Source organism: Amphiura filiformis, chromosome 2 (genome assembly GCF_039555335.1).
Source record: "Amphiura filiformis chromosome 2, Afil_fr2py, whole genome shotgun sequence".
NCBI lineage: Eukaryota > Metazoa > Echinodermata > Ophiuroidea > Amphilepidida > Amphiuridae > Amphiura > Amphiura filiformis.
This window is the reverse complement of record NC_092629.1, coordinates 18,868,515-18,895,200: the sequence shown is the minus strand read 5'-3', so window position 1 is coordinate 18,895,200 and position 26,686 is coordinate 18,868,515. Positions and strand designations below refer to the sequence as shown.

The window sequence follows — 26,686 nt, the reverse complement described above, 5'->3', positions numbered from 1 at the left end:
TTGCTTACCTTAACCGATGTGTCATGTGTAAAGATTATTTTTATTTTACACACTTTACCGCTCAAAAAATTGCAAAAGTTCTGTAAAAAAAATTAAGAGTATAGCGGGGTGCACAATATACACAATCAATGCATGTTTCGTACTTTTCTAACAGCTTTTCTGATTGGCTGCTTTGATATAGGAGCGTATGAACAGGCTATCTAATTTGATTCACACATAATATTCACAAGTACAAATGGATCTACAATCAAGGAAAAAATAGTTGGCACACTTGCACTAAACAATTGAACATGTTGAAATGCGTGCCCTATCGAAGTTGGAGAGGCGAGTGAAACAGACATGCAGTATGTGAAGCACAGACTACCCCCTATATCTCACCCTTCCCCACTCCCCATCTTTCAATGCTGGAGGGTCTCACGGACCTGTTGACAACATTGCTTAGTCCAACATAGACTACTCGATAGTACACTTGCCCATTGTGCATACTCTGGATATTGTATTTAAGCTTGAAACTCTGATTTAATTAATGTGTGCACAATTGATAGATTTTCACAACTGATCTTTTCAGTCACCGTACTCCCTCTGTTTGTTAGCTTCCATTTTTAACTCGGACTTTCGCGATTAATAAACTGGTAGATTCTAAAACCAGAATTGTTCACAATTGAAATGCTAATATAATTATGACATTATGATATGTTGCATTCAATAAGCCTACGTATACTTTACTTTTACTGTCACTAATATAATTATATAAACTTTCTCATAACAATTTTATACTAGTATTCTGATGCAATAAATATCATATCAGTATAATTTCGAGTTCAACTGAATGCTTCATCATGATTAATAACATATTTTATTTATCAAAAATCGACTATGGCATAGTCTAAGTCCAACATTGAATTGGGGGAGCGGGGGCAGAGATATACCAAAAGACAGGCAAAGTATGCCAACAATTTTTCCTGGATTGTCCGAGCCAAATCCTAAATATCGCATCTGTTTTCCGTTTTTACTCAATAACTCTGGAACGGAATGTTGTCTTAACTTCATATTTCACACAAAAACATGATGAGTAAAAAATAGCCAAAATTATTTATTTAGGGAGTGGTCATTAAAACATCCCTAATGCGTGATTTTGCTGAGAATTTTGGCACAAAAAAAAAAAGAATAATTTTTAAATGCAGTATCACATCGAATTGCTTCTAATGTAAACGATAAATAAAAAGAACTGAATGGGCAAATTTCAACCAGCTATTATTATTTCAAGTTCGGGTAATTGCACCCGTATATTTAGGCCTATGTTGCGTATGTCTACATCAAAAACAAAAACAACATAAAACAATCACCGTCAGTTCGGCAATTATGGGGATATTTGTAGAGTGCCGTAAAACAAATATAAAAATACAGAAAAAAAAGTACGGAGATTTGCAAAAATCAATAGATTGACAAAAAATAATATGATGAAGGATATTGTAAAATACGAATAAAAAAGAAAATAAAAAGAAATGTAAATATATTTAGGGGCTCGAACCCGTGTTTTACTGCGCCTGTCAGACGCCGTATCCGCTCGTCACAGAACCGTGTAACTTCAACAGGCTTAAACTATAATATAATGCTATTCAAGATGCATGTGAATATAAATATACGCTCTACAGTGCAACAGAGCATCAATGCCCAAAATTTAAAAGCTATATAATTTATGAACAATATACACTACACATAAAAAAATAATACTACAAGGGGTTTTCAACATATAAGAATCCTAACAATCAAGTACCAGCATGCACAGCTTGATCGGAAGATCGCTGTGTAGGGAAAGATGTTATCAAACCTCTATTGTGATTGGCAGCTGCAAAAGGCATCTCTTTGATAGCTGATAATGCCCAGCCATTCAGCAAGTTGCTACTAACTGACCTTTATAGGCTTGAGTGAGCACTGTAATCTGCTACAAAACCATCACACTCAAGGACCTGGTCACTCAATAATGCTGCAGGGAACACAGTACTTTGACAATAGAATGAAAGACTCATTATTGATTAGGCGCGGATTTTAAAAGAACAGCTCCTGTGCGTGTATAGCAAAAAATTGGAATAGAATGTTTGGAATTTTGTAACTAAAATACCAAATGCATTTTGCAAAATGTGCTCTGACAAATCTATAAAGCATTTCATTAGCTTTAATTTGACATATTGCTTGACATGTTTGGAATTATGGCAAATCATAAAAATCATTTATTATCGCAAATTAATTAATCAATATTATGTCCATTAATTAAAAAAATCAATACAAATATGCAAATTTTCTCTGACAGAATTGTAGGATTTGACAAGAGTCAATCTTTCTTGTAAGTTTTATTTTTTATAACATATTTTACTTTTGACGAAAAAAAATAAATTCATTTTTTTCATACATTTCTTTTTATTATGTTAATTATATGAAAATGAACGAAAACGTGTCAAATTTTGAAACATTATTAAAGATCAGAGGTTGATCAAAAAATGTTGTAAGTGACATCTTTCAATTCAATCTAGATTTTAAAGTATGTGTCAATCTGTACAAAAGTCACTTTTGGGCATTTATGCTCTGTTGCACTGTACAGACGATATACAGTTAAAGAAAAACAAATTTAAAGGCACCTGTTTCATTAACTGTGTATTTATCATTATACCAGGGTTTTGCTAACATTTTGCTCCACAATCAGTTTTTGGCAGGGATAAAAGACTTTGGGGCAAATTCGAACGATATACACGTCTTTGAAGTAAATAATTTTAACTTTCTTTACTTTTATACACGTGTATATCGTTCGATATCGTTTGTCCCGAAGGCATTTATCCCGGCCAAAAACTGTACTAAATGTCGAGCACAATGTCGGCCAACACCTGCTATATAATAAATATACAGTCAATGATACAAATGCTGTAAAAAAATCCATATTTTTGACTGTATAACGTCTGTAGAGCGTATATTTACATTTACATTCATCTTGAATAGCATTATAATTTTATTTTTAAGCCTGTTGAATTTTAAAAAAAATATTTGGCCGAGCGGTTAAAGCATCTGGTACAGGCGTAGTAAATCACGGGTTCGAGCCCCTGTATATATTTACATTTCGTTTTCTTTGTTACTATTATTTTAAAATACCCTTCATCGTATTATTTTTGTCATTCTACTAATGTTTGCCAATGCCCGTCTTTTTTTTTTTGTATTTCTACATGTACCTTTATTTAAAGGCAATGTACAGAGATAATCATATTTTCAAATTACTGCAGAAATCCAGTTTTAAGCGACGATCAGAACAGTAACGAAACAATCACAACGCCTTAGACCGCTCGGCCACAGAAGCACACGGCCTACTCGATGCCAAAGAAATATATTAACCTCTAATATTACGCATTCATACACTCTTATATCAAAGCAGCCAATCAGAAAAGCTGTTAGAAAAGTACGAAACATGCACTGATTGTGTATATTGTGCACTCCGCGTACTACGCACAGTGTTTCGCGCGCGTTCGCGTCGCGTAGGATTGATTCATTTTTCGGGCGGGTTGATGCATTTAGATTTGGTTCTGTTTTCCAACATTTTTAGTGATAATTTGTTATATAAAAAAGTAAAAATCACGTGTTTTTTTCTTCTCGTGTATGAAATAGATTTAAACTTGTATTACTTATTGCTCGAGAATTAGACAAAATAATGCACTTGTGCTGATGTTGATGCGTCTAATGCACTCCGCCCTTCGGGGCTCGTGCATTAGACGCATCAACATCAGCACGCGTGCATTATTTTGTCTAATTTCTCGAGCAATAAGTAATACGCGTTCATTAACCTATAAATATTGGCACATGGCATAGGCACATGTCTGTGGGTAAAGATCCTACATAGTAGAAAAGCTCGAGAGGCGCACACAGGGTGTATCCCTTAACTCATACTGACCAAATAATATAATTATAAAGGTTATTAAAGCAGTCAAGTTAGCTCAATCGATAAGGCGTTCGACTATGGTGCGAGAGGTTGCGGGTTCGAACCCTGACGGTGCCTAGTTTGCTCTCGTGGAAAAATTGAGTTTATTTCTAGCTTGAAATTCCCCTGGACAAGGAACTCACTGCTTATTGTCTCGTTGTAACCCGTACGAAACTCGGGGAGCTGATCCTGGTTGCGAAGGTTTTTTGTGGAATGTCTAGGGTGTGCGCTCTTGAAGCTGCAAAGTCTCCGAGTTGTTGTTAAATGGTTTATGGAATGATGTGGGGCCGTAGTGGTCAGCGACAACCTGTAAAGTGTGCTGAGGCTTGTGGATCAACGTCTAGGCGTTGTGTCTATGCGTAGCGTACTATAAATCACTACGCTTTTTTTTGTGTCAAATTTCGGAAAAAAACGCCCCAAAATTTAAAACAAACTTGAACCTTCCAAAATAAATGTACATTTGCACTCGGTGACCCGGTCATTACCTGGCGCTGTGATTTGTGATTCCTCGTCGCCTTCTCTCTCCAGTTACCAGTACTTTTAGTTTGCCCTTACCCCAGCCCTTAATACATCCTGATGTGCAATCGATCAGCAAGAGCATTCATCTTATTTAAATGAAGCGGCTAAAGTCAGGTGGGTGATAAAGATGATAACATCGGCAGCTAAAGCCTCCTTTATAGACTTCAGACCCACACAAGCACACATTTAGGATACGTGAGAACAATTGTACCACTTTACACATGACTGTATTGTGGTCACTTATTGATACTCTCCTGTTGTGTAGAGCGTCAATATGATGCCGGATCAGTGACCAATTTAATGGCGGAACCCCTTTGTTCGAAACAATGGTATCACTTTTATGAATAGCCTGTCGCAAAATCTAATCGGCATCAAACGAACAAAGCATTAGGTAATCTATTGCCACTCTATGTTTATTAAAAGCTCTTTGCGTATAAATTTATTAGGTTTTTAATGCAATCTCCTCGATCCATAAGCAGCGATTAGTGCATAATATGAAAGTACTTGCAATAGCAGTCCGGTAAACTCAATGAACGACGCCCTGAAACATGGAATTTTGGCTCTCCATACACAGATGAACAAACACATTAGAAGAAGATCAACACATTTGACCTGCAATAGATTATCATGAGCCGCACTGTTATTTAAATAGCGTATTGTTATTCAAATTTGCTCTTATAGCGGGCGGTAGTCATAACATGCAGAGTGAGCATGGCTAGTGTGCAGGTATGGCAAAGTTGTTGGGTGAATGGAATGCGTATATCACCTTTCTGTACAGTATTGAAGCTGGTATATTTCGTGTACCATTTCGTTATTTAAAAAAATAGTCTCATATTTAATGTTTTAAAGTCCCGACTTTGAAGTGCAGAGCTCTGAAATCTAGCTAAGTAGGATGGTGTGAAATTCTGCTGTGTGACCCCCTCTGCGTATTAGAATTATATTCAAACACTGAAAGCCAAACTGAAGTCACTGTGACTCTAAAAGCAGAGTCCAACCACTCTGCGACTCTATATCTTAGATCACTCCATATTAGGAGTCATCTAACTCCCTTGAAGAGTCATAAATTTCTTGACTCCGCTACTTGAAGAGTTATAAATTTCTTGACTCCGCGGAAGAGTCACCGTTGCTGACTCTACACAGGAGTTATTTGACTCCGATTATGTAGTCATTTTAGACATAGAGTCGCGTAGTGGCTGGACAATATAAGAAAATAAAATCTCTTTACCACAGAAATGTTATATCAATTACAAAATATAATAAATGTCTGATTTACACAACACAATTTTAACTTGGCATTTCTTCAAACCCGATTTTCTCAAAGTTGTTTATTCGCGGTGCCCCACTATACGCCACTATGGAATACAGCCGACGAACACATTTTACAACATTGTTTTAAAGTATTTATTGCCTGTTCTTATTTCCACGGACTCCAGTTGCTGTAGCTTCCTACTTGTGCAAAACGTCCAGTAGGCTTATCGCGACATGAATGGAAATACTTTGATTCTGATACTTTTTGTTTAGTTTTTGGAGTTTCAGAGCTTAGAAGTGGTATCATCTTGCAAAATACGTCTGGATTTAATGGTGGATAGTTGGTTTGTACGTGACCCTTTAACCTCCATTGAAAGAACTCGTTGTATTTATGATCATCTCTATCTAAAGCCAAAAGATATCGAGCAAGCTCTTCCGCAGTTGCAAAGTCCCCGACGTGAATGAAAGAATTAGGCGGCGCCAATTTTTCATACGCAGCCCTTCGACCTCCGTATACAACAGGTACAACATTATGCTTCATGCAATTCTCCCAAAATTTCTCAGTAATGTATTCGTCACACTCTGTATTTTCAAGAGCCAAATAAAACTTATATTTACTTAGCATATTGTTACATTCAGGAGACATTGGTGGTAAACAGGACAGGTTGCCACATTTTCCGTACATATCAATAGGTATGTAATTCAGTAAATCATGGACGAATTCGCTACGTGGCCAAAAAGTGTTCTCGCAATTACTCGCCATCCACGCTATCAGGTGAGTTTTGTCTTTTGTCCAGTCTTTTCCAGGAACAATGTCCATCGGCTTGGATGCGACAAAATGTCCGTAAGGAATTGACAAAGATGAGTGGGAATGATACGCTATTTCATTATGATACTGTATGTTAGCTATTTGAGCATCCCAGTAGGTGAACATTTGAGGGCTTTCCATCCCCCAAAAGAACCAGGTGACGTCATCACGAAGAATATTACTCAATTTCTTCATGGTATTATCTAACTTGTTTTTCAATAAATTTGGAGCTATGTTGATGACAACACCATTACTGTTACCCAAAAGGCGTTTGTCACTTAAGCTAGCACCTATTGTTAAATTACAACGTTGTACTGGACAGGATAACTCAAAGCTTGGAACATCATTTTGGATATTTAACGTGAACATATGTTGCAGCAGTTTATACTCTCTCCATGCCTTAAACGGTCCCATAGATGGTGTCAAAAGAGTAACTTGTTTTGTGCAGTTCCAGGTCGGCGGTTCATTGATGTCGTTGTCTCTTCTTAATTTCTTTACTTCATTAACATCCACTTGCGCTCTGTTATAATTGTGGTTATGTAAGAAGGTTAACAATAAACCAAAAACCAAGATGGCCGCTAGGAAAGCTGGAAGACTAAACCACCCACTACGTCGAAGCTTGGTTAATACGAGCACCATCTGTTGATTAAAAGTGTCAATTAAATATTGTTAATTCTCTTGGAAAGAAAGGCAGATAGATGTTATGAAATCTTAGTACCATTCCTGGTACTCATTTTATTTAACCATTTAACAATTACCCCGACATAAGAGTGTATAGTCTATGATATTGAGGCCAAACTTTATATTTAATGTTGATATTTAGATAAGATTTCCTTTCATTTTATCTGAATCAATACAAATCGCTCTGTAAATTCAGTGCTTATCATTTAAACACGTGGCAATGAATTAAGCATGTTTAATATCTACCCAAATTGTTACACGTTTCATGTTTAGATAAAATATAATCAACACGTAGATTGGTGATTTTTTGAAAACATATCCAGTAACATTTTGCTCACTTCCTGAGCTTTATATGACCGGTTATGCCATCTTGATCACATATTTCCAGGCTCACTGCACTTCCTGCCATGGGACTTGGTAGTCTCGACCATTCCCACAGGATCTTATTGTTTTAGCACCGAGCCATAGACGTGATCCAGAGAATACACCCCTATGTCTCGATTCATAGTTTTTGTCGCCCCTCCTCCTGATCCACATGGCTTAGCGAACTGATTTGAGTCTTTGTCTATTATCTTTGCCCCCTCCCAGTTGATGACGTGGTTTTCTTTTGCGATATGGTCTGTTATGGCGGATTTGTTTTGTTCTGTTTAAGATTCTTTTCCTTTGGCTATCTGGTGTAACTTTTGCTCTTTACTCTCTCTCTGGTGTTCCTTTAATATGGTTCCGAATGTTCTTTCCGTTTTACCGATATAAGTTTTGTCACATCCCTTGCACTCGTACTCCACGCTATATACAACTTCACATGTTTGGATGGACAAGTAGGTTTTTTAGAGTGTTATGAGGTCTCATAGCGGTGGCAATAATACACGGTGGTCCAGAAAATTCGTTGCAACTTTTCCGAAAGTTGTAAGGCGGTAATACCATACCATTCGACAGGTCATTGTCAGTTTTCTTGTCTTTGGTTTCCTTATTCGATTGCTTTGACATTTGATTCTTGAACAAATTCATCAGGACTGTTCCATAAAACTGTATATATTTTTTCATATACTTGTCCAGGTAAAACACACTTACGTGCAGACGTTTCGATAGCTACCCGCTATCTTTCTCAATGCTACTGTTGATGTGATGATCGTTGAACAGCTGTTGTTGATTGCTGCTTGGCAACGGAGTTGCCAGACGATTTTTCCATCAACAGGTCGTCAAAGATGTGACTTAGGTTGTACTGGCCCTCGTCTCGGTTCATTGTGGTGCCTTATTTTCTGATGGTGATGGCCTCCTTTATCCATCTTGTGTATTTATCACTCTCTTTACCAACGATCTTTGCCTCATCCCAATTGATGACATGATTATTGTCCACAACATGGTCAGTTATCGCTGATTTGTGGATGGTTGACTGCGATGCTTTCCTGTTGGCTCTAGTGCGGATGTTGGTAGCAACTTTCTCTGCCTCATTTCTGTGTTCGTCTAAGCGTTTACCGAATTTTCTGCCGGTTTCACCTATGTAAGTAAGATCACAGAATTTGCACGGAATTGAGTAAATGACGTCGGTAGAGTTGTGTGGTTCGCGCTTATCTTTAGGATGGACAAGAAGATTGCGTAATGTACTGTGGGGTTTCATTGCGGCATGAATGTTGTACGATTTCATGATTCTAGCGACACGCTCGGACATCCCTTCTACATACGGTAGCGGCACCAAACCTCTGGATTTTTCACTGTCGTCTGTACTAGATTTCTTTGCTTTTTGCTTGGGGTGGCCATTTTACTCTTGACTTTTTCCACACACCAGTCCGGGTACCCACACTGTTTTAGAGCACCTTTAATTATCTTCTCCTCCTTTTCCTTATCCTGATATTCCCTATGGTAGGGAACACAGTGCATCATGTTAAGAACTCAAGTCATCTTGCAGAAGAGCTTGTGGATATTCTCATAGATGAAGGGGACATACTTAATTTCCACGACGGGCAAAAATTATTTTGTAACGTCAAATTAATGTCAGCTTCGGATTTCTTGAGGACACGATTTTAGGTAATCTGGTTTGAAACTTATTTTTTTCAAGATGGCGCTGGCAGCCACCATCTTGGATTTCTGGGTAAATATGAGTTTGTAATGTCAAAGTAATGTCAAATTTGAAATCCTTGTGGTCGACTTATCCAAAAAAGTGTCTTTGTACACGATTTTAGGTCCTCTTGTTTAAAACTAGATTTTTCAAGATGGTGCCGGTCACCATCTTGGATTTCTGGGTGAAACTGATGCCGTAATGTCAAACTAATGTCAGAATCGGAATCTTTGTACTCGACATATCCGAAAAAGTGTCTTTGTGCATGATTATAGGTGCTCTGGTTCAAAACTTAAATTTTCAAAATGGTGGCGGCGGCCATTTTGGATTTTGGCCTCTAGCGAAAAATGCCGGGATTTTCGCGAGGGACATGGTGGCTATTTTTTTTCTAAATGGTCCATAGAAGTCGAATCAATCGTCAAACCTTACTAGCCAGAGAGTGGTCACCAAATTGAACTTTTTCGCCTAACTAGTGCGGCAGTTTCTACGAAAATTTGGCTTTGATCCCAGTGCAGGAGATATGATCTTTGGATCTTTGAATGAATATCAGATAAGATCCTGGGGAGGAAGTACATGTCCTTATTATTCGACGAGGGGCTAAATAGACCTATCCATGATATGGGGCCAACACCATCCCAATGTTGAGTCAAATGCAGTGTGTACGATAATTATAATGATATTATAACCAGTTCTGTTGTGATATGATGCGCGCGAATTGTAATTAATGATTATTATGTACAAAAGCAGTGTCCAGTCATCCTGTACTTGTGTTTTTAATTATATCATTGATTTTCCCAGTGTGTTAATTATGTATCTTTGAGTAAAACTAATTGGGTAAAAAAAATCGGCCTTATAGGTCTTCTTAGATCGTACATGTAACCCTACCAAGATCTACATGTATTCTTAATACCCATACTTTCCAATAAGCATACATGCTACACTGCAAAAACACATTCCTACCTTTACTTTGTAAATGTTTAGAGTTTTGATGGATACTGTTTAGCCATTGAACATTGATTTTTTAGGAATTTGATATTAATCATGTTAATTACAAAGTGAATAGTGTGTCCAATAGCTAAACACAGATTTCTTTAGTGCAATTGTCCATGGCGTCCTTAAGGTTACAAAAGTGTGGGGTTGGTAGGGGGTAGGGCATGAGTCTCTATTCTATTCCCATGACTGTTCTAAACATTTTTGGCTCGCCATGATAACTAATTCGCAAATTTATATATCTCACTCGACTGACTAACATGTCCTCGGCCACGTTTACGCACGTCATTAGCAATGGGTTATTCTACTTGAAATCCACACCTCCCCTTGTAGAAGATTTAGCTCAAGTCTACCACAGAGGGAGGATGAGTTTCAAATAAAATAGACAATTGTCTATATTTGAAATACTCACTCCACCTGTGGAAAATATCTATAAATGAAGCCGTAATACAGGGGGTATGGGTTTCAAAATGATAATCTTACCAATTACATTTGAAAAACATACTCCCTCTGTGGAAGATATTTCCAAATTCTTCCACAGAGGTAGTGTGGATTTCAACTGGACTGGCCAAATGTAATTGATTTTACTTACCTTTACCCTTTACATGAAGCCGATCAAGCGCCAAAATTTGCCCGCATCAGTTCGGAATAGAGCTTGTGATATCACACACTGTGTACTAAATGAGAAATATAGGTTAAATAGGTGTGGTTAGTAAGTTCTTTTCCATTTGAATGACAAGGATAAACTAAAAACTTAATTTGATATTTGTATATTCATGTTAATTTTCTTGTTCTATGTATGAACGCACCATCTCACATAATAATACTAGAATTGGTTCCAATTTTCTATAATACCCCTAGGCTCCTCACGAGGGGTCGAAGGGCATAATGGAACCGAAACCCAAAAATGTATCTCAAATCATATGACACCCCCCCACACACACCCCCCCACCCACACGCCAATCGACAAGTTCGGCACCCGGGAATTTTGAATATCGCGTGCTGAGAGACGGGTGTTTTTATTCGTTTTTATGGTCACTATGAGTTTGTTTTAAATAAAACCACGTGATTCGTGCTTGATAGTTATTGTTAAGTTAATGTATAATGTTGTGATTGCCGGAGACTTCCTTTAATACCCAAAATGTCCAATAAGCATATAATGCTACACTGCATGTAGACCCATTCCATGTCAACTCCAGGGATGTGCACCACAGCACCTCTTCAATTTTTTTCTTTTTCTGTATGGTGGTAGATATTGTTGAGAAAGTACAATCCCGAAAATTTGAGCTTCATACTCCATTTCGTTTTCCCGTGGCATCAATTTGAAATTTAGGGGGGTCGGTGTAAAAAATGTGTCGCAACGCGAAAGACGACGTTTGGAGGTCTATAAATGTATAAAGGGAACCCTTTACAACTTTAAAAAGTATGTATCCTGGGGTACTTATTTGTGTAGAATTCAAATCTGGCATCAGAAAACTTGTAACGCCTTTACTTTAAAAGATATAGGGCCCTCAAAATGCAACTTCGTCCATCCAGGACCAACTTTGGGGGGTCAGAACTCCAAATGTAAAAATAATTTTTTTGTCCATTTTTTTGCCAGTCAGAGCCCTTTGGTAGGACATTACTCTTATCCAATATTGAGCCTATTCGAATAATTTTAGCTGAGATATTACCCATGCAAAACCCCATTTTTGACATTTTGACCCCCCTGAAAACCAATGTCAGACATTTTGCCCCACCATCAACTTCAGGTATGTTGAAGATATGTCCTTGGACATCATTTCTGAGAGATATTGGCTTTGGGACTCGATGGCTTCAACACATCACTTAGGTTTGCCTACTCCATAGAGTTGTACACATTTTTGATTTCACATGTATAATGACCTATGTACAACTCTATGGAGAATGTAAACCTCACTGATGTGTTTAGCCAAATGTAATTGATTTTACTTACATTTACATGAAGCCGATCAAGCGCCACCATTTGCCCGCATCAGTTCAGAATAGAGCTTGTGATATCACACACTGTGTACTAATTGAGAAATATAGGTCAAACAGGTGTGGTTAGTTATTTGCCCTTTCAATTGCAGGGATAAACTAAAAACATATTATTTTATTATAATTAATTCAGAAGTTATAACATCGAATATGTCACAGATTATGTCAAAAATGCCATACACAGAGGTTAAATTTTAAATATGGTCCGATTTCATCAAAACTTCTTTAAGTTACTCCCCTTAACATAATAAATCTCAAACATATCGTACTTAGTTCACAATTGTGGTGCAATTTGTATAGGCATGTCAACGGAGACGAAGTCAAATAGGTAAATGTATAAGTTTGACTCATGATTCACCCGATTCCGAGGTTATACATTTCTCAAATTATTTTCCTACTTGGTTTGCCCAGGAGTAATTTCAGACAAGTTACGATTAAATCGGCGCTTATTTGAAAATTTGGCATCTGTGCATGTGATATTCGACATTCGACCTAATTTTCACTCTAACTCCCAAACTAAGCCCCCAAGTGCAATATGAGAATTATTTTTTATTTCATACTAATACAAGGACAATTTGAGGAATCACAACATGCTAGAACAAAATATCAAATTTGGGCCCTGTTGTAACATTCGAACCCTCGTAAGAAGCATAGGGTCATTATAAAAATGGACCCAATTCTAATTTTACTATTTGAGGGTAAGGGTGCCAACAATGGTTCTACCAAGATAGCAAGACTAATGCTAACTCAAATATCATTACTATTGTTACGAGAAGAAGGACTACTCCTACATGAATGTGTCTGACCCCGCACAGTCAACATAATTAAAAGTAGGTACGGTGCTCGACAACTATCATTTCCACAAAAAAAAATTGCACAGGATATAATTTATCCCAAAACAGGATTTAATTTCCCCAAAACAGGTTTTAATATTTCAGTCCTGATTTGTTTGCATATTAGGTTGACACATGTCCCAACTTTTACTTAATTAGATGATTCAGCTAAATTCGCCGTGCTTGCAGAAAAATAAAGCAAATTTGAATTATTGTTTTAATTATGATAATAATATCCTCAGAGATCCACGTTTCAACGTCAATTATTAAAGTGGTTTTCTTCAAGGGCTCGGATAGCAACGTTTGCATAGCATTTTTGAGAGCACATCAGAAGTAATTATCGAATTGCATTCTGGATACGAGGAATATCATTCCGAATTTTGAGTTTTTGAAATTTGCGATAATATAAAAACGTTATGGCAATTTATTCAAATTTGATATTTTTAATATTTTTAAAACATTCCTCGAAGTAAATTTCTAATGATATGCTTAAAGTGTATGTAGCAGGGATGAAAATTTTTCCCCCAAATACCTAAATTTTGTTGGTGTTTGCACAGAATTATAGAAGAAGAACCGGGACTCCCTATACCTCCACGTACAATCGCGCCGTCAGCTATGGCGAGAAAATTTGAGGTATTCGGCCCGGGGTATTCGGGTACTTGCTGACGGTGCGCGAGGACGAAGGAAAACAATTTTGCATCTCATCTGAAGCGTCTTGGTAATCGCGTGCAGGTCGCATCAAGTGTGTCTCTCAATTGCGCCTATCATCCATGTCGCGCTTGCGAGAAAATATATGAAAACGTCGCTATCCGAGCCCTTAATTTTGCCTCAATATTCCCGCTCCAAATGGACAGAAAACTTTCCTGACAGTAATTTTTATTACTATTATTATTTTATGAATATTTTTGGTAAAGAGTAACAAAATTAATATTTTGAATTTAAGCTGCTAGCTGTTCACGAGTGAGGTCGATCTACATAATTAATCAAACTTAGAATGTGTGCAGAACTGCAGAATCAGGTCGTCGTAGTAAGCCGTGCATAAAACAAAACAAAAAACTGGGTGGAACGAGGTCCAAACGTACCCTGCATCACGAATGACCCTCACTTCCTTTTCTTTGATTGCTTGCTCAATTTCATTTGATTGTTTGCTCAATTTGCTTTCATTGTTTGATAAATTTCATGGTATCCTAATTTGAATTATCATACAATTTTGCTGAAATTTGGTAAAGAATAAAATTTGCAATTACGTTTGAACGCTCACATACCAATTGTTTTTTACCTTTGTGTACAATTTTATTTTGACCTTTGTTTTTATGAATTCACATCGTAAATAAATTTCTGTGCACTACTTAAGCGTCCAAGGTCTGCACTCTAATGAACGCGTGTACCGCTATTAAATTTACAAGTCAAATGTATGTTCAAATAAATAAACATAATATTCAAACCTATGACAACCAAGAAGTGTAGAAACTTAGACTTAGAAACTGACAAAATATGCAGGCTCATTTATCCACTATAACTTTTGATAATTGTAAGTTTATTTGTAAAATTACTACACATCAAGATTTGTTTACTTCGTTGTGTTGAGTTTCATCATAATAATCCATATTAACTGTCTCGCATTTGTCTTAATTACACAATGATCATGGCAATAACAAAATAAATGTCAAACATGAATACAATAGGCTCGTCAACATGTTCAACTTGCCCCTTCCGAAAATCTGTCGATCTTGTATTTCATACACGATCAACCGTGATTTTTAATATTATTGCAACAAAATTTTAACTAAAATTTTAATACAAACAAATATAAATGCATTAACCCGCAAGAAAAATGAACATGAGCCGTGAAGGGGGAGTGCATTAGACGCATCAACATCGGCGCAATTACATTATTTTGTCTAATTGCTCGAGCAAGAAGTAATGCGCGTTCATTGACCTATTTCACACACGAGAAGAAAAAACACGTGATTTTTGTTGTTTTTATAACAAAATTATCACTAAAAATGTTGGAAAATAGAACCAAATATAAATGCATCAACCCGCCCGAAAAATTAATCTTACGCGACTGAACGCGGACGCGGAGTGCACATTATACACATTCAATGCACTACGCGTACTTTTCTAACCGCTTTTCTGATTGGCTGCTTCGATATAGGAGTGTATGAAACACAGTCAATTCATACATGTTCGTATTTTTCTGACGTTGTTCTGATTGGTTCTTGCTATCTAAGAGTGTATGAAAATGTTTTAATAAGTTTTCAACAGTGTACGACTGAGTTTTGGTGTCAAGTGTCCAAAATTTGGGTTGCCAGTCTAGCTGTTAAGTATCACAAAGTAAATTTTATTTGCCAAAGCTTTTCGCCATCAAGGCTTCTTCAGGGAAAAACTGAAACATGAAAAAAAGATACAGGCAAAAAATCAAGCAATGAAATGCTACGTATTATGCAGCATTTTCATTTTCCTGGAAAATTTAAGTTTGTATGCTTTTCTATGGGGTTGACCCATAATTTTCATGTCAAAAAGGGGGTCCTGAAAATGTTGAGGCCTGTAAAGGGGGGTTTGTGAACAATCCCTTAAAACGGTGATACTGTTGGGTGTTAAATCCCAACGCTGAGCAAAAAGGCGGATAGCATAACGGTGTTTTTCAAATTATCAGCATCCAAGGAAGGTTTCTTGAGCAGAGGGGAAACAAGGGCATTTTCAAAATGATTTGGAAATGTCCCACTTTCCAGAGAGAGATTCACAATATTAGTGATAACTGGTGCCAAGATGTCAATGTGATCTTTAAGCATCCATGTTGGAATCGGATCCAATGGGCACGATTTTGATGGTGAAGAAGTGACAAGTTTGTAAATCTCATCTACGGTGGCAGGCATGAAAGATGTTAGAGGTGTAAAATATGAGTTTCATAAGTCACAATTTGTGATGTAGATGAAAATGGTAGGTTAAAATCAAGATCCTGACGTATGTTATCAATCTTGGAGCCAAAATAGTCATTAAATCTTTGAGCCAATTCTTTCTGACATGTATGAGAGGGCAGCTTGGCATTGCCTTTCTGATGCAGAAGACTCTCAACAACTTTGAAAACTTCCTTTTGATCTTTACATTGCAGTATTTGGTTAATAAAATATCCGTCAAGTGGTTTAGTTTTAATGCCCTTCGGAAGAGAGCAGTCGACAAAATGAGTGATAGTCACTGAAAGTTGCATTCGATTTACACAGGGAATTTTGCAGGCCATGCCGTGCCCTTCCTTACTAAAACACAAAAGTACGATTATTTCCAAACATCTAAATGAGCTAATAATTTAGGATATGTTACAAAACTATATATTCTAGAATTTCAGAGAGTACACAAAATATTGGCTGGTTAACATGGCTCTAACATACACTGTTTGAAGAGGTCACATGTCAATGGTGAGAGCACTGTGTATTGTGTATATGAAAATGGACAATAACTGAAGTATGACAGGTCTTCTGATCAGTCAAGAAGATGGTGATGTCACAAACAAAGAACTACTCCACAACTGGAGGTCAGAGTAACATCAGTCCGCATTGTTTCAGTTCAACTATAACCCAATGTTTGTATAATGTATATTCATTAAATGACATATTTTTTTATGAATGCATGTGGTGTTACTATGCTATAGAACATTTGGCTCATATGAGGTCACAGCTAGGATATCAATTTAAGGTTAGCAACTATTTTAAACTGTTTCGATTTGGTAGTTCACAGCATCTTGCGAATGGTAGTGAGATTTGGCAAAAAATGCATTGAAAAAAGGCCCTGTGGTTCTTGAATTATGTCATAAAGAGGGCTGAAACATCAACACTTTTGTAAAATGTACATAACTCATTAACAACAATAAATCAGGCTAAAGTTTTATGAGTATATGATTTGTAGAGTGAACTTTTGCAAAACATCAAAGTGTTATTTTTCAATAATATATTGATTGTGATAAGAAAAAACATTTTTTTTAGCTGCTTTGATCAACAATACATCGTGTACCCTTAAAGTATATGATTTGGTACATGTAGATCAGTCAAAAATGTTATTTGAACTTGAGACGGCCAGGTTTAGCGACCTTCTCTGTCAAAAGATTATATTTTTGTGAGTGATATTGTTTCACTGGCAAATGCCTAATCAATGTTTAATGTGCAATTTTTGATTAAGTCTAAGTGGAATAACTTGCATGATGGGAGCAAAAGCATTTTAAAATTAATTAAGTTCACCAATTAGTAGCCATGGTAACTATTACCGATAATAATAGTGATCGCTTTTAAACTTCCAGACATTCACCTTTCATATTGCAACATCATCCCTAGGTCAACAAATAACTTTTCCATAGGCTACTGAACAGCTTAATGAATAACTGTCATGGGAAATGAGGTTACTATTTCATCAATTCTCTGGGTAAGGGAACAACCCAAAAGTTCGATGAAGCCCTATAAACGAAAGTCCTTTCGTTAGAAGGCTAACCCCCTCCCCCGCCCCTCTAACGTAAGTGTCAAATATCGAAAATTCCAACCCGTATTCATTGAGCACAGGGCACGGTCGATGGGGTTGTGGAGGGGTGCGACATTGCTAGGATAGTTGATCACGTTTAAGAAACAATAATTCTTTTATATATATTGAAATATTTTTCTTCATAAAAAATTAGGACTTGCTGGATTTTCAAATTAAAAAGAATCAAAGTGCGGTACATCTGCTGGTTGCGAGTACTGCACTCTATATATTTATTTGAAATCATTTTGAAGCAACCACTGTAAAATGTCAATATCGTACTTCAGAAAATACTAAAATTTTACAATTATATATTAAATCCTTAAAAAAGAACAACTTTGACCGATGTTTTAACTACTTCTTAACAAACGTAATCGGACTTTTTGACCCCCTCCCTCCCTAACGAAAGGACTTTCGTTTATAGGGCTTCATCGAACTTTTGGGTTGTTCCCTAAAGTCAAACACTACTGAAAAATTAATAGATGTAAAATAATTTTAATGACAACGAAGCCAATATATTTGCTTACTTCGTTTCAAAGTAGCCAATTTCGGTTCAAAGGGCAAGGACTTGGCTGAATGTAATATCACCCAGACGAGAGCACCATGGCTTCGTCACACTCAGTATTTTCAAGAGTCAAATAAAACATGTATTTACTTAGCATGTTGTTACATTCAGGAGACATTGGCGGTACACAGGACAAGTTTTTGTATTAGCAATGCAAACCTATGACGAATTTTGTTGGCTTGCTCTTAACAAAGTGAGGCAAGTTATCGATCGGTTATGATAATTCACATCAACTCTTACTCGGCCCATGTGGTTGAGTTCACCACATAATGTTGTCTTACGTTTAGTGAATCGAACCTGCTAAAGAGAGTAAAAACGCCCTCTATCAAGGTTAGACCGGGAAGAGGGTCAACTACTATGATCCCATCAAACAGCAGTGATTTGTTTGCCCAAGACAGTCTTCTATATTCCGCATACCTTTCATTTTCTGAAAATGTATACTTCTACATACTGATTCGAGGAAGATATATACAGTAAGCCAAAAAATTAAGGTACCAGTTATGTTCACCTCCTGTATATCCTAAACCAAGACAGATATGCCATAATTGGAACCAGCAGGCAATAGGTGCATCTTTTAGCTCGAATTTAAGACCTTATTCGTTGAAATTGTTCAAGAAATAAAGACACGGGGATCCCAAAACCTAAGGAGGATACCAATGTTGCAGTTTGCTGCATTAAATGCCCTATTGATTTGTACACAAAGCGTTCGCTAACAAGAGAACTAGCGCCGCGCTTCCATTGATTAGCATGGTAAAACCAGGGCCGTGCTTTCATTGATTAGAACACAAAAGTGCAACTTATGATTTTGTCTCTTCAGTAGGTTTTAGACCACCGTTTCTTTAATTCTCAACCAATTTTAACAAATAAGGTCTTGAATCAGAGCTAAAATGTTCAGGTGTTAGCTGCTTGTTTTAATTTTGACACATTTGTCTTATTTAGGATATACAGGGGTGAACACAACTGGTACCTTAATTTTTTGGCTTAATGTAGACTATAATTTGATACGGGAATGTCTTTTTGGTAAAGTAATATCGAAAGTAGGACTTACTGTCAACTATAACGCAATAACAATAATACATAATAATAAATCCTATTCAAAAAGGTAAATAAAGATATGATAGACATATACATACAATAAATGCTATATTTTTGCTTGTCCTTTTTAAAGAGAGACAACGACCTCTAAATTATCTACCTGTGTACCGTATAGAGGTTGTGAATATGACGTACCATACCATAAATATGGCGGACTACTCAAATGCATTCAACAAAAGCATGATTGCAATCTAAGGCGACAGTTCGTCTCACACACATAACGAATGCACTACGATCAAATAGGTTGATGACAACATTTATTTGAATGGATTGCACTGCACCATGGTTACGGTGAAGGACACCGGTTCAAATCCTTTGTTTGGAGCCAATCAGTAATTTCATGCACCACCTCTATTGATCGAAAATGGCTTTCCTTATTTAGCTATCATATCCATTGAACTTCTACCTTCGAAATATAATAATCGAACCGTCCAAATACGTTTTTGGTAAATGACACCCAACGTTTCACGCATCATTTTCAAATTTGCCGTGGGGTTGCTCAAATTTCAATATATAATAGATTTGTTGTTATAATGTTACCAAATATCTTTAGAACAATAATTTAATTTAGGAGGTCTGAAAGTCACTAACAACTTTTCTTTCATGACTTTTTTCGAAAGCATGTATATTTAAATAAATAATAAAACCGGGTCCCTAAGATAATTGGACAGACAGTAATCATAAATAATGGTATTTTGCTCCCAGCATGAATTATTGCTTTTATAAGTAGGTAAAGAAAATTACACAATAGTGACTACGGTGTTGGGTAAAGCACAAATGAACCCAAAATGTTTGAATGAGGTCACACTGAGTTTATAGTGACGTGCCTGGGATTGAAAAGCACGTGGGCCAGTAATTGCCATGTGTATACATGTATTCAATTGTTTATCTTGTTCAGTTAACATCTCTTTAAACTGCCGATAAATCGTGGTTTACTGGAGTTCATCCGTTAGAATTAAATATTTATTAATAGAATTCTATCATTCACCCGAGCTCTTCACGTCAGATGCTTAAAATTCACATACAAACTTGACGTTTACACACAATAAATTTAAAAAAAAACCATTTATTTTTTAACACAATGGTATACTATGGGTCGTTTTATCTTTTCAGTTTTGGGAGCCCTATTGTTCAGAAACGAAAACGCTACAGGTATCGCGTCGACTGCTTTAGAGGGTAGACCGAAATTTAAGCAAAAAGTATAGGGTGACATGGAAAAAAACCCTCAACACAGCGGGAAAAATCTGCTAAATCTGACAATCTCCAGGGGAAGAAAACCCGCAGAGGGAATCTTTCCCCTGTTACCCTACTGTTTTCGTATATGCACCAATGAAATTATATTGCGTCACTTAAAATAGATTTTATCTGAGAATATTATCAGGATTCTTAAGATGGAGATAGCATTTGTTTACAATGAATTCATACTATAAGTAAATGAGTAGGTCCTAAGGTAAGAATGAAATTGTAAATAGCGGATTTGGTTAAGGGCTGGGGTATGAACGTTTGGACAGTATTTATTGTGGGACATTAGAGCACATCAGACATATCGAATTGCATTCTGAATACGAAGAATGTCATTCTGATATCAAATAATTTTGATTTTTGAAATTCGCAATTTAATACACATTTTATGGCAAATCATTAAAAATTGATATTTTGATATTTAACAGTACTTGAAGTAAACTTTATAAATCTAATGATTTATACTTAAAGTGTATGCAGGTGGGATGAAAAGCCAACGATCAATTGAAAATTTTGACCTTTCGTATTGAAGATATGGATTTTTTTTCCCAAAACACCAAAAAAAAAATTAGGTCTTTTTGGGGAAAAAATCCATATCTTCAATATGAAAGGTCAAAATTTTCAATTGACCGTCGGCTTTTCCTCCCTGCTACATACACTTTAAAAATATGTCATTAGATTTATATAATTTACTTCGAGGACTGTTATATATCAAAAATTTGAAAAATATCAAATTTTTATAATTTGTCATAAAATTTGCATTATATTGTGATTTTCATAAAATGGAAATTATTTGATATCAGAAAGACATGCTTCGTATTCAGAATGCAATTCGATAGGTCTGAGGTGCTCTCATGTCCCACAAAAAAAAATACTGTCGAAACGCAATAAACGCTCATTTTAGATCCCTTAAAGGACCTGCCCAACCTCAAAATGTCCATCTTTTACTCTGTTTGCGAAATAAATCTGGTGGCATAGACTTGTGAGGCTGTTAGAAGACAGATGACTGCAGTTGAAGTAGCCAGAGTTGTTCAAATGGTTCAGCTTGGTCTGATTCAGAGGTAAGTGGCCAAAAGAATGGGAGTGACTCAAAGTGTGTCATTAACAGTGTTATACAAGAGGAATACTATAGCACAGTTGAACAAGGTCACCAAGAAGGGCCAAAATCCCTGCCAGGACCGTAACCAAAGAATTCTTACCCAGGGAGCTGGTACTATCGGTCCAACTGCGTGCTGCCTTCCACAATGTACATACAATGTCACAAGAGTGCACGTTGTGATAAGACCATTTGCACCTCTTCACAGTACTGGTCTAATGCCAGAAGACCAGAAATGGTACTTGCTCTGTCTGTAACACATCATTGAGCCGGACTTAACTTTTTCAATGCTTATGGGGACTGGCAGCTCAGACACAGGACACAGGTTTATTGTCTCGATTAATGATAGACATGTTCGGGTCTGGAGACAGAAAGGACAGCTTTTGGCGTTCCCAGCTCCCCCGATCGTACCCGGTGGACTGGAGAAAAGGTGCATTCTTGCCGCCTCCCCCCCCCTTCAACATCCTTTGGCGGTGACTCAGTAATGATGGGGAGGACGTATCTGCATGTCTTAGGTATATTTTCTCTCATTATATGACATTTTTGTTGTAATAGTACCAAAATTCATACGCACGGCTTCGGTTTTTAGTAAATATTCGCCCTACCATATTGTAACTTCCAGCTTCGAGGGCGCACTGCCATTTTAAGGTGTTTACGGTTCATTGCGTTAAAACAAGAAAAGTCTCAGGTCAACCTATGTTGAGTTTTTGATCATTTGGCATCTAAATCATATAGTTTCACCTGATATTAGTGGCATTTAACTGTGAGAGTTGTGAATATGAGAAAATTCCACATGAAATTAGCCATTTTTACATTGAAACCCGTGTAATACATAATTAGTGGTATTTAACCTATTAAACATCAGTGAGCCAAAAACTGAAGAGTATTTTAGTAGTCAAAGAATCTTAAAAAAAGAAAAAAAACACACACAAATATGAAATGTACGGTAATGGTCCACAGCTCAGACCGCGACACTATCGAGTTCTAGTTCTATCCCAGCCAACAATTTTACGTTGTTGACATCCTATAAAAGTAATCTACGTTATACTTGTTGTCATCTACGTCATCTACGTTGTAAATACGTGAATTTGTGTACTCGTATTCGTGTTGTGACAACGTTATTTTCGATGCTGATTTTTGGACGTTGAAATAACAACATTATGAGGTTGTTTCGACGTTTGAATAATACGTTCACAACTTAACGTCGAAACAACGTCATTACAACGTCATAATGACGAAAACCAACGTCAAATATAACGTGGTTACAACACGAATTATGAATTTACGTATATACAACGTAGATGACAACCTAAGTACAACGTCAGCGAACGTCATAAAAACGTAGTGTGTTGGCTGGGATAAACCAGCCCATACGAGTATAGTTACTATTGTATGGCATGATACAGCAAGAATAGTGCACTTTTACTAATAAAATATATTATTAAATGTTATCATGGTTATACATGATAGATATTATTAAATATAACGTATTTAAAATTGGACTCACCTGACATGCCTATGTGTACCATGTCTACATGGCTGACAATACATGCGTGATAGGAAGTATCTGCAATCAATGAAATAATGTTCAATAATCTCTAATAATGAATACCAAAATATGTGATTATTGTATTCTCCAGAATCAGTATTGCATATTTGGAGCACACTATATAAATACTGCCAAGATTTTCACATTAATTGCGGTGATTTTACTTTAATTTTTAACTAGTTTATAAACTCCCTACTGCATCGTTTAATAGACCACCTGCAAGAATTGTAACACTAGTGTTGCCAGAATTTACACCATCAAAGTCTCGACTAAAATGCCATACTATGTGCTGACACAGACACGGCGGCAAAAGATAATAATAAATACAATTAATCCACAATTCGTCTAAAAAGTTTTAGAGTAACTGTTGATAAAAACAGCCTAGAATAAACAAATAAAATGTTTTAGCGCGATTTTAATGTAATTTAGATATGTTACTTAACTCAACGCAGCTTAGATTCACTGCGGCCAGGTTGCAGGTTGTACATGTTTTCAACGGTGGCACTGTTGGGCGTTAAATCCAAACATCAGAAAAAGCGAAGTGGAAAGTGTTTTTTGGTGTGTTTTTTTCAAGTTCACTGCTTTACTATATATTGACATTTGTATAGTTATTGATCGCTTCGGGTCATGCACAATAAAGAAAGCTAGTTCAACTCGTCAGTCACAATACATAATAATAGGCCTAGTGGCGTAGAGTGATTTTTCCATATTTTCTGTTTCACATAGTGGGGTAAAGGTGTAGATTTAGCTATATCCTTTAGTAGTTATTCTCTTTTAACTGTTAAAGATACAGTTTAAAAGTTTGAACTATAAACATTAATTTCAAATGGAACGGGCAGTCTGCATCGCGTAGGAATGATTCATTTTCCTTGCGGGTTGATACATTATATTTGCTCGTATTTTCCAACATTTTTAGTGACAATTTTGTTATAAAATGATCTAAAAATACGGCTTTTTATCTCGTATATGAAATGGAGTCAGCATAAACCGCACGGGCTAGATATTAATTGGGGTATGTCAAAAGATTGTGTAAAAAAATTGTTTAATAGAAAATGTGTTTACATTATGTTGCTCATAATGTAGCGAATTTCCTTAAAATGGCGGATTTAGAGAGGCTGAATGTGAGGTTTGCAGGGGACACAATTTCGGACTTAATGCAACATGTTTCTGTTATTATCAAATTTATAGGGGTTTGAGGTGATATTTCTTGAACTTCGCCAGCAATTGGCATTCATCACAGCTGAAATACACTTGCAATGTATCAATTTTTTGAACATGTGAGGAGCCTAAAAATAGGGCTCTAAAAATTGGTACGTGCTCAGAAAGTTTGAATGGCCCCCTTGGGGTCAAATGTTATAAATGTTACGATACAAAAACAACTGCGCGGATTCCTGGTTGTCCAATGAACTCACTCTGATTCATTGTGTACAGTATAAAAACCATATTTTCTCCTCCCACTCTCAAAACTGGTAGATTACAAGTACATTTCCGTTCTGACGAACACTAATTGGTATTAAGGTTCAGTAAATATCGCCTCAAACCTCAATAAATTTAAACATATCAGAATAATGTTCCTCAAATTCATAAATTCTACCCCCCCCCCCGCCAGAAAAATCCAATTCAGTCTCCTTAAACCGCCATTTTAGGCTAATTCACTATATTTAATATGAGCGCCATAATGTAAACTAATGGAAAGCACATATTCAGTCAAACAATTATTTTACACCATCTCCCGACACACCCCAATTAATATTTAGCCCGTGCGGTTTATGCAGACCCCTTCCAGACCAGTCTTGGAATTTTGCGAAGAAATATTCCATATTAAATGTCAAGTCTGTATAATACAATGGAATCTATACTTTAATACATTCAACTAATATTGACACGTCTGAAATTTTTAAAAGTTCTGAAAAGTAACATCTTAGGTAAGACATAGTTATATTTCATGAATAAGAACATTATCAAAAGGCATGGTTGGCCCACATGTGTGGTGCTGTTTACAAAGAAAGTTTGTTTTTCAGCCACTTGTGAACTTGACCTACGAGTCCGAGCCCCGGGTCCGAGCAGCTCAGGTTGTGTGATATTAGGAAAAAGAACGGTGAACTGTGAAAGCAACGCCCTAAATACGTGATTCGTACAAAGCAATAGAAATTCTGTTTTATTTGCTTACCAATACTAAAATGATTATTGCAAGTATATAAAATCAAATTGCAAGTACAACAAGGTCAATTAATTTGCCGATGAACCTCAGTCGTGAACTCATGCAAGGTTATGCATGCTCCAGTAAACATGTTCTTAATACGTTTATTCTTTAATAATATTTGAAGATCATGAATTCGTTTTTAAAACGTTATTGTAAAATATGTTAAGCAAATATTTTTAAAATAACATTATGTTAGAATGTTTTGCATCATGTTTTCAAAAAATGTTTTATAAATGTTATTAAAACGTTTTTATATCCTTTATATATCCCGACATTTAAACCAACCGTTCTGTGTTTGCTAGGACACCATGCGTAATAAGAGAAAACACATTATTCTAATGCGTGATTTTTTGTGAATACCACATTCGTGTATAAATAAATTTTATAAACCTAAACATATTCGACTTTACATACCTTTGCAGAGTATTTTTTGTGGAGCCTGAGAGCACATCAGACATATCAAATTGCATTCTGAATACGAAGAAAAATGAAAAATAACAATGCTATACAGTGTGTTTTATTATATCACCAATTTCACAAAATCAAAATTACTTGATAGCAAAAGGTCATTCCTCGTATGCTCGTATTCTGAATGCAATTCGATTTGTCTGTTTGTCATGTTTGAACAATGTTGTTTAAATTAAATTTAACTGTGTTCTTCACGTTTTGAACAGCACTTGTTTAACAACATTAATCTCTTTTCAAACAACTGATGTTCCAGAAAGTGTACCAATTTTATGCAGCATTTTTTTTAAAATAATAATATTAACCAAACCTAGTCAGAACAATCGAACATGTCCAGTAACCTAATTACACCACACACACAACATTAATCACCCCTTTACACATAGGTCCCACCTCTCTAAATACTACTAGTACTACCCAAGTTTCCTGGACTATAGGCTATACCACACCTCCTTACTCCTCTCGACCTCATAAAACTCACCTCATGTCTACACCTTCTACATTCCTCTAAATCAATCACAAAATTACTGCCCAATTATTACTATTCCAACCAGATATCACTTCCGATAATACTAAACGTTTACTTTACTGGTTAAAGTTGTAGCTTGTTCATCCATGCTTACCAATGTTACACGCAACCCCGGGCACACATCCGGGCACTTTTTTTACTTCAGCAGTGTGTTTAGCAACACTTTCTACTTCAGTAGTGTGTTTAGCAACAGAATTTCGTCTACTTGTGGTAAGACGACTGATCAGGAAAACAATATCGCAAGAGAGGACGGTTCTTGCTCACATTGTAAATAAACTTGGTCTCGCTCGAAAGACAAGAACGTTATCTGAGAGTCCTGAACTTGATCACTACGCCCGCAGAAACTTT

General features: G+C 36.4%; 1 protein-coding gene across 2 annotated transcripts; it reads right to left on the bottom strand.

Annotated features, from left to right (window-relative positions):
* Positions 1 to 3,738: 3,738 nt before the first annotated feature.
* On the bottom strand, positions 3,739 to 26,449 carry LOC140145958 (uncharacterized). Of its 2 annotated transcripts, XM_072167694.1 has the most exons (5): positions 26,291 to 26,449; positions 23,100 to 23,159; positions 12,215 to 12,292; positions 10,853 to 10,937; positions 3,739 to 7,172 (listed from the first exon to the last, which is right to left on the bottom strand). In XM_072167694.1, exon 5 carries the CDS (start codon positions 7,170 to 7,172, stop codon positions 5,892 to 5,894), a length of 1,281 nt encoding a protein of 426 aa, XP_072023795.1. In that variant the 5' UTR covers positions 10,853 to 10,937; positions 12,215 to 12,292; positions 23,100 to 23,159; positions 26,291 to 26,449; the 3' UTR covers positions 3,739 to 5,891. The 2 variants fall into 2 exon arrangements, with proteins under 2 accessions (XP_072023795.1, XP_072023796.1); XM_072167695.1 differs by lacking the exons at positions 10,853 to 10,937; positions 12,215 to 12,292; positions 23,100 to 23,159; positions 26,291 to 26,449 and adding an exon at positions 8,286 to 8,707.
* Between the last annotated feature and the right edge of the window lie 237 nt (positions 26,450 to 26,686).

Excerpts from the sequence above, each read along its gene's own strand:
- LOC140145958 (XM_072167694.1), bottom strand. The coding sequence starts at position 7,172 with ATGGTGCTCGTATTAACCAAGCTTCGACGTAGTGGGTGGTTTAGTCTT.